This window comes from Rana temporaria, chromosome 3 (assembly GCF_905171775.1).
Source record: "Rana temporaria chromosome 3, aRanTem1.1, whole genome shotgun sequence".
NCBI classification, from domain to species: Eukaryota; Metazoa; Chordata; class Amphibia; order Anura; family Ranidae; genus Rana; species Rana temporaria.
Window position 1 is genome coordinate 215,688,463 of NC_053491.1, and position 17,975 is coordinate 215,706,437.

Here is a 17,975-nt window from a genome sequence, read left to right on the forward strand (position 1 = left end):
TGGGCACAGAGATGAGCAAAGGAAAGGTGGCCTCTGCGCATCTCTATGGCCTAGGAGGACCAGAGCGACGTCATGACATCACTTCTGGTTCCGTCCAATATAACCACAGTTCAAAAATGTTTCCTCCTGAAATCCAGGTAAGAATAATCAACTTTCCAACAAAAGGCTAAAAAAAAGAAGGCTGTTTAAAAATGTGCTTTATTTGTGCCCTTTCTTTACCCATCCTACTGATTTGCCAGTGAAGGAGCAATAGGACACTGGTCAATGTTACTCCTGTTTCCTCCTCTCATGGAAGCATGCTAATTGTGTTAGATATGCAAGGAATAGCTCTTCAATTGGACCAAAGTACTGGCCTTTTTTCTTAGTCCTAATGTTGCTGGGCAGGGGATTACAGTGAGCTAATGTAAAGACAATCCCTTTTAAAAACATTTTAATTAATGAATTCATAATTAGAACAATGTTTTTTTTAATTATTTGTCAGGTGTTTTCTTTAAGTGACTTTTTAGTGATGAAATAATAAAATGTACATTTTAAAACATACCAAAAATAGTAAAATAAGATGAGGGTTTTCTGGGAGCCAAACATCCTCTGGTGGGTAATTTCCTTCATAATGATTCCCTTTACCATACATTTCAACCATTTTCACAAGATCAGCAAGAGACACTTCTACTATACTTCGCTGAAGATTGGACATTAGTGTCGCCAAACAGCAAAATAAGTGATCCATCTTTTTCCTCCGTAACTTCTGGTAAAAAAATCAAATAAAGCACAACAATTTTAATTATTCCACTGTATTCATGTTGTTGCAAATAAAAGCACTGATATATACATATATATATATATATATATATATATATATATATATATATATATATATATATATATATATATATATATATATATATATATATATATATACATATATATATATATATACATGTGTGTGTGTGTGTGTGTATATCTATATAGATAGATATACATCTATATAGATATATATAATTCTTGATTTCATTGAAACCTATGTATTATATAACGGGTTCAACAAGTTCTAAATATAATAAGTGCATGGAATAAAGACAAAAGCATCAGTTACAAAAAAAAAGACAACACAACAACAAAGTCAGCCAAGTTAAACATGTCTGACTGATTTCTCATTGTTCTCAGTTGTCCATGCAGAGAATGTTCACATATTGGAACTTACAACTCATGTGAGGCTTGTAGAAAACAATATTTTCAATGGTGGGTCATTACCTACAAATGACAGCCATTTAACATCTATGGCCAGCTTACAACCTTGCACAATTGGTTAGAACATGCACAAAATGCTGTGTTTTTTTTTAAATGTACATGTTGCACAGTTTCTTCAAATTTTAAAGTGTAAATATGCCTGCAGGATATCTGTGTATTCAAAACCTTTCAAAATTGGTTCACATGTAGTACATAAATACAGATTCCAATGCACATTTTCTAAAAGCTGTAAAAACAAACAAAAAAACAACCAAAGCAATAAATATTGGGGGAGGATCAATATATACTTGTTCACACTGAATGTGTGGTGGAAAGTCATACTGAAACCTGTAGTAAAAATGATGCAAGGCCGATTTAAGTGCCCCTACTATTCTTTACCACCCTATTGAAAAAGAATGGGCTGCTCAACACACATTAAAGTACTGGTATTAACAGGTCCCTAATGAAATCACTGGAGTTTACGCTATGAAAATAATAAAGTAACATACTTAGTTTTATTATCTGATAATACTCATGTAATGCATATGGAACTCATAAGAACACCAATGTGAAACCTTTAAAAAACATAAGGTTAAATGTAATCTAGCCATAACGTACTGTAGCTGTGCCACTTCTCCACCTGAGATTTGTAGGTCTATGCAGGTGTCACAGTTTTTTTAGGGTTTTCTGTCTGTTGGACATTTCATGTATTTTAAATTAGGTATAAAACAAGAGCATACAGACTCTTCCAGCTACCTCATGAGACATTTGGAGTCAGCAGAACCAACAACTCCTGTGAGGGGATCCTATAATTCTCTAGCACAAATGGCCTGCAAACATCCTCACTACTGTAATTGTACATGGAGAATATTGTAAAAGAATACAAATTATAGAATACATGCTATGCATTTTTCATGCTAGACTGACAATAATGCAATGTTTATATCTTCATACATATGTAGCAAATCCAGTTCAGAATACTAATCTTTAACAGATAATCTCCAAAGTGACTGGATTAGTTACAAGTTCTTTAGGGGGAGTCTCAGCAGCTTTAGGAACACTGTGGTGATATTCATAGACACATAGGCACTGCGGTGATAGATTATTTTTGATAAACTAAATCAAACTGAATCATCAAAAATCCGCTGAAATCATTTCAAGTTCAGTCCAAAATGTTAAGTGCAACAGTAACAAAATAAAAAAAGTGGGAATTAAACATGATCAAAAGAGTACAATAGGATTTTCATTCATTTGAAGTAAATGTACAGCTCAGAAATGCTAAACTGTAGATATAAAAACACTGAGCTGCCAATATGTCCTCAGTTATGCATTGCATGGTTCTTTCAACAGACACAGCGTTAACATTTTTACAATCATTTTATACCTATATGACTAAAACCCTTTAGACCTATGGGGTTATTTATTTAATTGGCCAAAGTGGAGTATTCCAAAGCAACTCATCAACACATTAGACTAATGAAAAATTTAATAATGAACAGCTTATATGACAGCCTTTACCCAGGAGGAAACCCTAAATGTCAGAGAACCCCTGTTTAAATCAAATCATCAAGGTTGAAACATGTTCCATTGGTAGTCATTAGGAAGAATGAAACCCTTACAGTGGTGGTCAAAATGCTACCTTACAGGCAGCTAAACGGGACATTGGTGTCCTGCTGCTGGCTCAATGAAGTTATGTTGGCCCTGGAACTGTGCAGGCACCATCAAATGGGGAAGTGACTCAAGCAACATCTAACAACCTCTAACAAAAACAGACTCTGCTAGAAAATGGCTATTATTTTTCAGAGATGCACATCATCAATTAGTACTTTAATTCTCCAAATGAACTAACTAGAGTCAAATAAAAAACAGTATTTTAAATATGGATGTATTTCTGCAATGGTTTATATACTGTTGGTCATTTTATTTATTCATATGTTTATTCTACTAAAACAAAACCACAAATACTACTTAAGCACATAGCAAGCAAGTATTCGCAATAAGTCTTTTGGGTAATTTTCACAAATTACACTGGTTAATTTTAGTTGCCATGAATTGCTATAATTTGATCTACACATTTAAAAGGTTCAGTCCTTTCTAATGTGCTATTTGTTACTTGTGGGTGCTGGCATATATTTATTGTGTGCACCAGCAGGAAAAACACGACACTATAGTTATTATTAGATAAGAGTCCAAGTATCTCATCACTGGAGTCCTGAACCTGTCCTTACTCTTTGAAATCTGCAAAATATCTATTTATCAATTTTGATTCTTCAACAAAATCTAAGTATGAATGCTACCTTTTACAACCAAGGCTCCCCTCCAGTGATGTCTTAACATCAGAGTTCTAACTCCTAGACATTGTGCTAGTTCATTAATAAATCACTTACAAGACAGCCTCAGAACTGGTGCAAAGGTTGGGCAGTCAGAAAGGAGTATAATTGGGCCTCTAAACAGATTAGCAGTATCAGTAGCAAACAAGAGCTGTCCAGACAGATTTCCTTAAGGGTTATTATCTTGATTAGTTTTAAATGATTAAAATAACAGCATTTCTTGCCACCATATTTTTACATTTAAAAGGAATATTTGCACTTTCCTAATATCAGTTGATAGATCTGTTGAATATTTATATTGCTATTTCTCTCTCTGCTCTTTGACTGTATTTGACAACTCTCCCCAGGGAGGAAACTGGGAAGTGGCAAATCAATAATTCCATTGACAGAAGGCCCTCATCAATAGCTGTTTATACTTGCTTCAGCCTTTGTGACCAGTATCAAAGCAAAACCAATTCTCAAGCTTTAGTATAACAGAGGCTTGGAAAAACACATGTGGAAATATTACACCCAATCCCAATCCTTTCTCATCTTATAGTCAGAATGTGTGTGTATTTCTCCACATTGACGGAAAAAAAATATATGACACAAACAGCATAAACAAAGAGAGAAAACCACCTGCTTGGAATCGTTGCAGTATTTTTGCAGTACAGGTCAAACCAGGCACACATGCTAAGCTGAAGATTAAGCCTTGAAAAACTGGACATTATTCTCGATGAGCCAAATACCACACCATCTGCCTTCAAGTTAATGCACACACTATACAGTATATCTGCCTATCAGTCGGTGTGTCTGCTCTTTTCTCACCTGTTCTTGGTTCAAACAATTCCTGTTTAATAAGGAGTCTCCATTATTACTGTGAATGTTCAGTTAACCTGCCACCTGGGTTCCCTTCCACCTATCTTTCTAAACCATAAGGTTCCATTTTTCTAGATTTTCTTGCCTGGTCTTTCTACATTTACCCTGTAAGATGTAAAATACACAAAAGGCCGCAAAGTGAGTCAAACTATACAATTCTGAAAAGCAAGAATCATTTTTTGGTAAGCATAAACTTACTAATTGGTATTACTGACCCAAGCAAGCAAGGAATACCATGTCTCTGTAATTTTACACTGACAAACTATATTGCATTAGGCTAACCATATTGATGAATGGCATCAAACTCGTGTACAAACATGTACCGCCCAGCGAATAAGTTTGTCTCCCCTATTTTGCAAACGATCTTTAACACAGAGACATATATGCTGATGTACCTATATCTTGTTAGTCAATGTCAATCCACCAATAGTATATCCTTAAAGTCATTTCTCCAAAGCAAGGAGGTAAAGGGAGTTTTCCCATTGTTCTTGGCAAAAAATATGTCTCAAATAACATCTAACATCTCCATAAAAAATAGAAAAAAGTCCGGGAAAATAAAACATGTTTCTACATTTAACAGAATTTTTGTATCGTTAAGTATTTATGCCAAGTGCAGTTTTTATAAAACATATCATAATTAACATCCATCATGAGATGCTAATAAAAGAACATGCTTACCTCATCATGTGGCATCTCAGATTCTATGTTCTCTCTGTATTGAGTCACAATGTCACAGCAGTCTCTAAGCCATGTCTTTTGGAGTTCTTCAGATTTCTTTCTGGCATCGCTTCTTATGCGATTTATGAACTCGTTTATCTTCGTAGGCACAATATGCATAAGGCTGTCAATATCAAGTAGTCTAAAGTTTGCATACCTAAAAACAAGGACAAGACAAGCTTTAAAATTGTTGTGTGAGTGGGTGTGCTTATACAAATTCTGAATCTACAGATAGGTTAGCAAAGTATTTTTGGCATGATGTTTATGTTACATATTCATCGCCTTCTTCCTAGAGATTATGACTTTTCCCTTCATCTCACTGTTTGCAGACAATTATATATCAGGCTGAGTCATGGGACTTGCAGCATTATCACCATTTTTTTTTTTGTTTTACAAATGAATTTCTGATTCCCTTTATAGCATGCAGTTGCAATAAAAACTGGAAAATTAGCAAAGCTCAAGAGACTTTGCAGCTCGTATATGAGTACCTTGAGACTCTGAGCTGATCACATTTTTCTCCCTCCCAGGGTCTAAACTTTGAAATTAGAATGGTAACATTTATGGGGCAGGAAAACTGAATTAGTGTGTTGCCAAAACTGCATTACTTTACAAAAAATATTACAGGGTATAGAGAAAATGTTAAAACTAAGAAGTGCTAGAAATATACTAAAATATAGCTTTTCCAAAAATAATAAAGCTAGTAGATGGTTTAGGTGGAAAATAACTCATGGTAACATACATATTTATGTCACAATTACTAGTTACCTATGTATTAAACAAAGTAATTCTAGTGTCTAAAAATATGGTATGTGCATGTATTTTTACCACTATGCAAATAAACATAAACAAGTTGTATCCTGCACATACACACATGTGCAGGAAATGATAATAGTTACAGCAAAGAAAAGCAGGTGTTGTCTACAGAAAACAGTAGTTAACTTGGTATTTTGTACTTGAAAATGTAGGCGGATTGGCTACTAGGGGATATACTCAGATATTTTTATTTTCTTTTGAAAAAAAAACTTACCAATTTAAGGTAAGTTAATTGCTTTACCAATAAGGCAAATGGTGAAATATGTTTATTAATAGGGTTGTCCCGATACCACTTTTTTATGACCGAGTACAAGTACCGATACTTTTTTTCATGTACTCGCCGATACCAAATACCGATACTTTTTTTTAAATGTGTCCCCAAATGCAGCCATGTCCCCCCACAAATGCAGCCATGTCCCCCCCATATGCAGCCATACCCGCCGCACTGCGTATAGACACTCCCCCTTGCTCGGGATTGGACAGATCACCCAAAGCAAGGGGGAGTGTCTATACGCGGCGCGGCGGGAAACACTACAGCTATTCAAATGAAAGCTGTATTAACCAAGCGGCGGCGGGATGCGGTGTAGCGGCGGGGGGGGTGGCGGGGCTGAGTATTCTATTTAGGCATCGGCGGTGTATGCGGGAGTACAAGTACTCCCGCAAATACTCGGTATCGGTCCCGATACCGATACTAGTATCGGTATCGGGACAACCCTATTTATTACTTCAAGTATATGCATGATAATTTGCCTTGCAATCATACAATTAATCAACTGTGATTACCCAGATTCCTAAACTGTGTGATTTTCTGCTAATAGGTAGACACCATGAAATTATTAAGGCAAATCTAAAAATTATGCATACCAGATTTCCATGTTTTAATCATTACTATTCTTAACGTGGAGTTTGTTTTCTGAGTTCATTAGCAGGAGTGGAATTAAAGTATCAAGTGATACAGATGCACAAGTTAAGAAATATTTATTGGATTTTGCTATGCATGTATTCATGCCATCAGAAATATAATAAAACACAGACAATAATGTTTAAAGTAACCCCCACCAGGTATATACTCTAGAAGCAATAATAATCATACTTTGTATAGAAGTGAAGTAACACTTTAGACATGACTGGATGTGTGATGTACAAGTTGTTCTTCAGTTTGACATTTGCTGCTTTAACACTTTCATGCCATGGAAACTGGTGCCGTCCAGCGCTGTTAGACATCTTGACAAAAAAAACACACAAAAATATAAATATACATCAAAGTTGTACTAGGTGTAGGGTTTATTTTATTTAATCCACTTATTCACAGGAACATGACCCCAAGCTAACAGAGGAAAGGTCAAAATTAACCCTAAAGAGTATTCTTATTAACCCCCCTGGCAGTATTCCTGAGTCTGGCTCAGGGTAAGATTTCTGTACCAAAAGCGGTATCCCCGAGCCAGACTCGGGCTCGCCTCGCAGCAGCCACAGACAAAGTTACTTACCTTGTCCCTGGATCCTGTGATGCCGCCCCTCTGTGTGAGCGAGCGGGTCCTCGCTCGATTAACACAGTGTCCCTGTGTCCCGCCGATCTCCGTTCCCTGTGACGTTACGACGCACGGGAGCGGAGAATGGCGCCAAATTCAAAAAAGTAAATAAACACATTACATACAGTATACTGTAATCTTATAGATTACAGTACTGTATGTAAAAAATACACACCCCTTTGTCCCTAGTGTTCTGCCCAGTGTTCTGCATGTACTTTTGTATAATAAAAACTGTTCTTTCTGTCTGCAAACTGTAGATTGTCTATAGCAATCAAAAGTGTCCCTTTTTGTCAAAAGTGGTTTTAGAGCAGCTAGAAAACAGCGATAATAAATTATAATCACTTGCAGAATTGAGCGATAGCGATTTGTGGGGAAATTCGTCATCAAAAAATAAAAGTAATCACAGTGACAATTCTGCAACTGAGCAAATTTCAGTGATTTTGAGTTGATTACATTATTGAATAATTTTTATTATAATTATATTATTATTTGTTATAATTATTTATAATTATTTATTATATTATAATTTATGATTTTGTTTTTCAAACTTTTTCATACCCGGGATGCCTACTAGACTCTTGTTTGGACAGATTTAAATTAGTTATTCATAAGGATTACAGGCCTACAATGTAAAACGCCAAATTTCCTTGCAAAATAATGGTACCGCTTTCAGCACCTAAAATCTGAAATAATCATACCGCCAGGGAGGTTAAAAGAAGAGAATATGCTTTTCAGCAGAGGTAGTGAGTGAATTTAAAATGCTTGGAATAGATATACCTATAAACTCACATAGAAAAATATATATATATATACTAAACTCTAAAGCCTTGTACACATGACCAGTTTTCCCAGCAGGAAAACTGCCAGGAGAGCATTTGGTCGGGAATCCCGGCTGTGTGTATGCTCCCTAGCAGTTTTCCGGTCAGGAAAACAGCCGGAAATGCTGACGGGAAAATAGAGAACCTGCTCTCTATTTTCCCGTTGGGATTCCCGGCAGAGTGTTTGCTGACGAGAAAACCGGTCGTCTTTATGCTTACCTGCAGAGTAGAAAACCGTGCATGCTCGATAACACTTCGATGCAAGCGCAGTAGCATACAACGTTAGTTTGGGGTGTAGCAAGATGGCGGCTACGGAATCGAATGTGACGAGACACCGGCTCGTCGTAGTCAATGACGTCACCGCATTCTTGCCATTCAAAAGACCCGCAGGTTTTTGTGTGGTTGTGTGTATACATGGCTTTTCACGGCAAGCCTGCCAGGAATCCCGTTGGGAAAACCAATGTTTTTTTTTTAACAACAGGATTCCCGGTCGTGTATACAGGGCTTAACTGTTAGTAAAGGCATACTCAATAGACTACTTTGACTTTTCTGCTGTCATTCTTCTATCTCTTTATTTTATACAGAGTCAACAAATACTATAGTGCAAAGCATATAGTGAGAGGCACATCAGACCTTTCTTAAGTCGAGCTTAGAGACCAATGTCAATATCAGTGCTTCACAAACATACACACCAAGGCCATTGTGTATGTAAAACCAGAGTATGTTTGGGTTTTATGAAACTACCAGATTGCCTCCTACCCATCCCCCTACCTCTAAGGAAAAAATCAAAAAATGAAGACATGTAAAGGAATTATAGCCCCTGTGGGAATATAATCCATGACTACAACCCTGCAAGAGCACCATGTTGATGGCAAACATATGCTATGTGTCACAATGCAGAAACTGGGCATAAATCATATTTCAGTGACAAGACTAAAGCTGCAGAAGATTAACTCTGGTTGTTATGAGTTACTGCACATTATTTTACTCTATTTTTTTCATTACTATTAAAATAGTTGTATCTAAAGCTACAGGCAAAAACTTTAATGTAATTTATTTTATCAGCTATTTTAATAGCTTGCTTCTATCATAAATGCGTCTATAATAAATAAATTGCAATATGTAATTTTCAAATGCATAAACGCTCCATTAGCCCAAATTCAGCCAACAGTATAAATGTATGAAACAGTAGCTCAAATTAGCTCTAAGAGAAATTGTAATGATGGAAAATTGTAACTAAGCATTTCAAGAACTTGGACTGGTTTTCTTATATAGAAGTTTCATTTCTAATCTGATGCAAATTCTTACAACAGACCTAAAAATCCCATCTCTTTGGAATGATTGCTGACAATGAATAAAAATAGTTATCTGAAGCACTGTGCCTAGATTTAAATAACAATACACAATGTGTATACTGTCTGACAGTTCTTCTTTAGCAGTTCTCCCTGTGGCTGCCACTCTTCTTATTTCAATGCAATCACCCTGACCGCCTGTCTCCTTCCTTCCTTTGTCACTTTCTATCATCATGACCACAGCGGTTTTATTACTGGCACTATTCCCCTTTACCTTTGCACATTTCAGATCTGTATCTACAGCATGCGTAAAGGGATCACATTAACAGGAAAGGTGATGGATGTGAGAAATGTGATGGCAGTACTATACCACCTTGCTATGCAGTCCTCTGAGAATTGAAAATGCTCCGGTAAACCATTGTATGAGCTCCATCAAATACAATGTTCCCACCGGGCCAGCTCCATTACAAATATTGGTCTCATTTGTTCCAGACATGAAGCACGCTCAATTTTTCAGAGCCCACAAAAGCTCTTCAACTCCTATCGTATTGTGGGCTATGAAACTCATTATCAAGGAAATAAATGTCCTGTTTCTTTGGAAGGACTCATGAGACATTTTTTTCTTGTCATATAATTCTCTTGGCTACTAATAAATCTAAAAATAAATAAAAAGTTCTCCACTACATACTGCTAGTGACGACAGAAAAGCTTTGGTAACTCAGTAAGGCAAAAGGACACATAGGGGGTTATTTATGAAAGGCAAATCCACTTTGCACTACAAATGCAAACTACAAGTACAAAGTGCACTTGAACTTGCACTGAAAGTGCACTTGGAAGTGCAGTGGCTGTAAATCTGGGGGGTAGATCTGAAATGAGGGGAAGCTCTGCTGATTTTATCCAATCATATGCAAGCTAAAATGCTGTTTTTTTTTCCCTTGCATCTCCCCTTCGGATCTACAGCGACTGCACTTCCAAGTGCATTTTCAGTGCAATTTAAAGTACACTTTGCACTTGTAGTGCAAAGTGGATTTGCTTTTTGTAAATAACCCCCATTGAGTAAGTGCAGTCAGTGCAAACAGCATAAAAAGAAGTGCAACATGCAGTAACCGATAAAAATCATTCAAACCACTCTGCAGTCAACTGAAATCTGATTGGACGCTATGAACTACTGAATTGCAAATCTTTCTGACCTGTGCTGTAGTAGTTTAAATAAAGTAGTCGTCGTGAACATACAATGGTATAGACACGTTTTAATACAGTTATAACTATGCAGGCACCATAATTGTGTTTTCTCAGTATGAGAAATGATCTTTCTTACCTTTGAGCCTAGGTTCACACTGCTGCAAATTCACCGCGATTTTGCCGCGATTTTGCTGCAATTTGCCGCGATTTCGGCTGCAATTTAATGTAAATCGCGGCCCGAAATCGCAAAAAGTAGTACAGGAACTACTTTTTGAAATCGCAGATGCGGTGTCGCACTGATTAGGACAGTGCCATTGCCGACAATTGCCGCCGATTTGAGATGCGATTTGACATGTCAAATCGCATCTCGAATCGTTCCAAATCGTACCCAGTGTGAACCAGGGCTAAAGTAAAAAAAAAAAAATCATGTAACCATGCATCTCTTCATCCTGATAGTGGAGGTGGAGTTACAGGACACTGTGCAGAAACACAGTGTTCCTGTATTCCATAGTCAAGAAAAAGAGAGACATGTCTGATACTACCCATGACATACCTCTATCCCTAAATAATGCAACAAAAGGAAAATAGCCCACGGGACTTTGAATGAGCTAACAAAGTAGAGTAAAACATAGTAACATGGTTTATTAAAACCTGAGTAAATGCATAGACATACAAGCCAAGCTGTTTAGCATGATGACAAATTACTTGAAGGCATGCACATGTTATTGTATACAAAGTATGCATTGAAAGTACGTATCACATAAAATATCTTTTTGCAAATAGTGGCCCAAGTGGCGCCCCATACTTACAAAACAGCAAAGCCGAGGTTTCAAAAAGTGATCCCCCAGGAGGCGGCCACGTGATGCATTCGGCATGGGAGCTGAAGGGATGGAGCCAACAGCAAACCGCCGGAGAACATGGACAGATATTTTATGAGATATGTACTTTCAATGCATACTTTGTCTTTCTAGAGATACTGCACCTTATGATCTACTCCTGAAAAAGCAAGCAGTGGCTTGCAAAATTTGTTGAGTTATAGATGCCAGTACAACTCTAAAAGCCCTTCCAGACACTACAGCCAGGTTGCTGACTTGACTTTTCTCTTAACTCAACTGATTTGTTCCTTGTGCTGCTTCCGATTCTCCCAGTCTGAGCTCTGTTGTAAAGTGGATTACCGATGCATATGAAAGACTTCGGGGCATACTGAATAATGATATGATTAAGGTCAGGGCAAAGGAGTTGGATACTTTTAAATAGATTTAATAGGATCCATTTTCACCAGATAGATTCATTTTGTGCTTAAAGTAGCAGTCCAAGCTAGAATGAACTCATCTTTAAACTGCTCTCACCTTACTTCTAACACCTATACTATCTACCCTGTGGAAGAAAGATGCTTATACCTAACTATTCTCAGGGAGCTCCAGTCCAGTACATGATCAGTTCCCAGCGGCCAGCCCCAAGGGGAGTGGAGGAACAAGTGACAACTGATGTCCCATATTAGGCCTATGGGTGACGTTACTGCATAGGCATCCCATCTGTTGTTGCAGCTCACTTTTCTCCCCTAAAGCTGGCCGATGCGGAGATCATGTGACCAAACCAAGAATATGTAAGTATATACATCTTCCTTCTACATGGTTATTATAGGAGATAGAAGATGGGTGGGAGCAGTTTGAAGTTTGGTTAGTTTCAGCCCGGACTTCCACTTTAATAGATGCATTGCCTTGGGGTTTTCTATTCAAGTCAACCAAATACAGAACTACTCATTATATCACATTGCATCTGAAAATGCATGGCAACAAATGTTAAGGTGCATATAACATTGGATGTGTTTTCTTACAGGAAACATGTGTTTGTGGACTGTAATATTGTTATCTATGTACAAATTATTAAATCAATATTGTTAAGCAATTACTTTTATGGAAACAGTTTATGAGGCATAACAACTGTAAACCATCATAAGGCTAAAATATGACTAACAAACAAAACAAACCATACAGAGCAAATCTACTAACCTTTGGGGATATTTTAATTTCAAGCCTCTGTTGCTCCATCAGATCTAGTAATATATAGTCTACAATGGACTTCTTAATAGCATAGATAAAGTTTTCTTCTGCCTCCTTAAAACACACACAAAAGACAACAAATGGTAAAACGGTTAAATTACAGATTTAAATACTTGAATTTCAAAGCTGTAATGATTAATAATACACAAAATATGACCAACAGAAATATGAATTAAGGCAAGGCAGACACAAATGATACCTTACAATGCATGTTTTACATATACAGTAAAACCTTGGATTGCGAGCATAATTCATTCCAGAAACATGCTTGTAATCCAAACCACTTGTATATCAAAGCGAATTTCCCCATAAGAAATAATGGAAACTCAAATGATTTGTTCCAGAACCATTTATTCATAGGTCCTTCAGTTTATAGTCCATATAAAAAGATTATAGCAATATGACTAGGTTGTGTAACCATAAAATGTCCATCCAACAAATGGAAGCCTCCACTTGGGGATTAGAAGCAAAATCTATCAGGAGCTACAGAGTATGAAAGAGTAGAGAGGCGCATCTAAGTGTAGCAATATGGTTACATTGAATGAAGGTACAACATTTAGCAACTCACATGGTTGATGATAAAAGAGGCATATCTAAGTATGCAGGCATCCGGGGTAAATCTGTCCACATAGACCGTCCTCAATGCCACCGGCTTTCACCACTGTCAGTCTGCAATCGTGACCGGAAAGACTACCTTGTAGTAGGGTGATCTGAAAGCGTGGCTCGAACCGCTCGTGGAGTGCAGTGTGGAAGGGATGGCGGTGTGGAGGTTGGTCTATGTGGACAGCTTTACCCCGTATGCCTGCATACTTAGATGTGCCTGTTTTAATCATCAATCACGTGAGTTACTAAATGTTGTACCTTCATTAAATGTAACTATATTGCTCCACTTAGAGGTGCCTCTCTTCTCTTTTGTGACATGACGCTACTTGTATATCAAGACATTGCTTGTATATCAAGTCACAATATATGAAAAATGTTTGCTTGTCTCTCAAATCAATTACTTGCCAAGGTTTTACTGTATACCTATTTCATGGAAGTCATCCCTTAATAAAAATAAAGCAAAAGGTGGTTTAAAATGTATAAGTGCATAATGCTTATGGTGTATTAAAACATCTCTGGAAGATGCCTTTATGAAGGCTGCTGTTCTGGTAAATGAGCCCATTTAGATTCATTATTGCCTCATGTTTTGGTGAGAAATATGCAAGATATTTGATAGGTATGGACTTCATATGCCAATGAACATGTTAATCTAAAAGGGCTTCTTTATTGCTTATCTAAACTAGACTTTGTTTTTATAATACAGGTTTTCTAGAATAGTGCCAACAGTTTGTGCAGCACTTTACAAAATGAAAGGAAATGGTACAGTTACAATACAATTCAATACAACAGGGATCAGAGGGCTCTCCTTATTATAAACCAAATATTTTAATCTGAACCACAGTTATTTATGGCTAAGCCTAAAATCCAGATATCCACACACAAAAATTGCAGATTGTCTTTTATAAGGGTTTCTTAAAGTGCTTCTAAACCCTAAATATAAACATATTTTTTTCTACTCTTAGGTCTGGTAAATATACCAGTGAAAGCATTTTGTTATATTTGTCTGATAAGTGATAAAATATACTGTGCATTTTGATCATGTCAGACCTTTAGAACTGACCTGTGCATACTTCCTGTGTTATCTCGAAGAGTTTAATTAGCCCTTTTATTTTCTACCTTGGACTACATAATAATTATTGTCTATGTTGTAGTGATGAAGAGAGTGGGAGGGTTTAAGTAGTTAGAAAAAGACAAATGGACATGTCTGACACCAAAAATGCTGTGCAGTATCATTAGCCCACAACAGAGCTAAGAGCTGAGTACATTTCTGCAGATCAACAGGTACATCTATGCTTGTAGGATCTTTAAATGGTTAAAACATATGGAAAATGCATGTGTTGCATGCATTTTTTTGTTTCTTTTATTTTGCCCTGACACACATTTTAGGCTGTTCACAGAAAAAAAGATAAGTCTGTGACATTCTTGTGTGTCACTAGGAATGATCAATTATTCACACTATTTAAAAAAAACAGCCCTTATCTCTGTTGTTCTTTACAGTGATAAGTAGCACTGATATTGTTGACACAATCTCCACCAGGCATCCAGAGGGAAAAAGCATGCAAAACAGCAAAAAGCATTTTGCCCAGCTAAGCTGATCTTTCATGTTTGTGGGTAGGCTGACACAGGACTGTGTATGCATGTGAACCCTCAAATCTCTGTCAGCACCTTTAGAAAAGTGGAGAAAAATGACACTGACTTTATTTATGTGAGAGAAGAACAAAGAACTCTTTCTTCAAAAACACTGATAAATAAGGTCCCATGTCTAAATCTATGGACTTATCTTTTTCATATAGAAACCTGTTCTAGTCTTTATTTGGGATACTACATAGAGAAGAAGTTTTGCCACAATCCTATAAAGAGGCAGGCCTGGTAGTTCATTATTAAAGCATTTGTCAATTATGGGATCCTTCAAAAGTCCTTAAGCAGACTTATACGCGGAATTTAATTTGAAGCAATGTCATCAATCTTGCAGGAAAAAATACTTAAGGACAGTTAAAAAACCTGGAATACATTTACTATACAAAATGCTACATCAGGCCCCTTTCCTTAAACTTGGTTTTGTGATATCAGCTGAAATCTAGTCTCGAAGTTTAAGCAGAGAAGTTGATAAAAGGCTAGTGGTCATGACAAGGAGAGAAAAAATGCTCCAGAAAAGCGGTTTCTCCAGAAAATGTGCTATTTTTCTAATACTCTCTTTTTATTCATTCCATCAAAACTATAATTGCTAGTTCACACTAATACCGCGTACACACGATCGGTCAAACCGATGAGAACGGTCTGATGGACCATTTTCATCAGACCAAACTGATCGTGTGTAGGCCCCATCGGTTATTTATCCATCGGTTAAAAAAATTCAATCTTGTTTTAAATCGGTCCATCGGTTAAAAATCCACGCATGCTCAGAATCAAGTCGACGCATGCTTGGAAGCATTGAACTTTGTTTTTTTTCAGCACGTCGTTGTGTTTTACGTCACCGCGTTCTGACACGATCGTTTTTTTAACTGATGATGTGTAGGCACGACTGACCATCAGTCAGCTTCATCGGTCCATCACACCATCACACCGTTTTCATCGGATGGACCGATTGTGTGTATGCGGCATTAGACCTATGCCTTCGCAACCCCCACCCCCTTCCCACTTTTTTTTTTTATACTAACACCACTTGTTTTAATTGATGTTGACTAAATTTGGCAAACAATAATTGCGGTATGTATGGAAACCCACACATTACTCCTAATTTACTGAAATGTAGAGAACAATAAGAAATCCATAAATCATTACCCTCTGGATCACTTTTTTTTCCAAAGGAAGTGATTGTAAGAAGAATGCAATACTAAAATATATGTTTATATATATATATATGGTAATAATTAGAGGATAGTATTATTTATATTGGAAATGGTAGAAATGCTAACCTTGCCTATGTCTTTTTAATTTATTCAGGTAACACTGTGAACATATTTTGCAGGTAACTCGTGGAAATTCAGATAAGTTCTTATTTATTACTAAGAATGAGGATTGGATCAATCACTACCAAGGGGTTTTCAGGGCCAAAAACGTTGAAGGTCGCTGTCAGAAATAAGAAACAACCTGCTGTATAATGCCGTGCATAGCCTTTGCTTCCAGTCAGTTAAGTCAAAGGAGCCAATAAACTATAGGAATGCATAACTCAGCTCCTTTACTAAAAACGGTAGACTCACAGTAGCCATATTGTCAGTTTGTGTTGAAGTTGTTGGGGAGAGCTGACATTTCAGTCTAGGAAGAGATCATTTTATCTGAGAGTGTTAGATGACCCCAATGGCAGTGTCTGACTTCCAATGCCTTTTGTTTAACAATTGCTCGCTTTTTATCCCTACACATTGGCAGAATTGAACAACAAGATATAGACTTCAATCCAAGTATGCAAACCTGGAACTTTTAGCTAACTGAACCCTTGCAGATTCATTCCTCATTCATAATCCCAAAAAGGCACTCTTTATCATTTGGGGGCCAATTTACTAAATTGTAAACTGTAAAGAAAGAAAGTAGAAAGAAGTGAACCTTCAAATATCCAGTCATATGAAGAATAATCTTTTTTGCCAAAAGAGTAATTTTTATTAAAATTATGTGAACTATATCCCTATAAAAGAGAGTTTTTTTTCCTCGCTGCTCTAAAGGATTTATTTTTAACATCTCCAAAATCTGGCTTCAAAATCTGATTATGTTGCTTTGTTTTATAGTTTATAACCTTTTCCTTCTTTTATTTCTTCACAGAATTTTAAACTATCTGTAGAGAACCAAAGACAGTTTTATACCCACATTTACTAGCAAATCTGCTTGTTTTTAAGAAAGGACATTACAGTAGATAAAAAAAAGAACTGTAAAATAGCAAAGTTTGTGATATATCAATCTCACTTCAAACTTCCATCAATATTCTAGCTGGAAAGTAGAAGATAAAAAAAAAACTTTTCTATTGAAATAAAAAAGACTGCCATAGTACATCTGGACACCAGCTGTTCTTTATGCATATAAATTCTCTTTGGTAGAAGAAGCTCACAAGCTGCCCATAAATCTGTTCTTCTCATTAATGTGTAATATTACAATCATAATCACTTATTGGTTTAAAACTTAGTTCTTAATAACTTCATTGCTGCTTAATAAGCACTCTAAACTCATTATTTACGCAGATTTAGCTGACTCACAAAATAATGACATGGCCAAAACAGATTAAACAAAAGACCCATTTTATATATATATATATATATATATATATATATATATATATATATATATATACTGTATATATGGTTTTATATATATATATATATATATATATATATATATATATATATATATATATATATATATATATATATATATACCGTGTATATATATATATATATATATATATATATATATATATATATATAAAACCATATATACAGTATATATATATATATATATATATATATATATATATATATAAAATGGGTCTTTTGTTTAATCTGTTTTGGCCATGTCATTATTTTGTGAGTCAGCTAAATCTGCGTAAATAATGAGTTTA

General features: G+C 36.2%; 1 protein-coding gene across 1 annotated transcript in view; it reads right to left on the reverse strand.

The window, feature by feature from the left end:
- Positions 1-17,975, reverse strand: part of LOC120932093 (dynein heavy chain 3, axonemal-like) — a 123,984-nt gene that overhangs the window by 59,645 nt on the left and 46,364 nt on the right. The window contains exons 4-7 of the mRNA XM_040344228.1: positions 12,779-12,883; positions 7,039-7,169; positions 5,094-5,289; positions 542-745 (exon numbers count right to left, since the gene is read on the reverse strand). Coding sequence (XP_040200162.1) covers positions 542-745; positions 5,094-5,289; positions 7,039-7,169; positions 12,779-12,883 — 636 coding nt within the window. The remainder of the gene's footprint in view (positions 1-541; positions 746-5,093; positions 5,290-7,038; positions 7,170-12,778; positions 12,884-17,975) is intronic.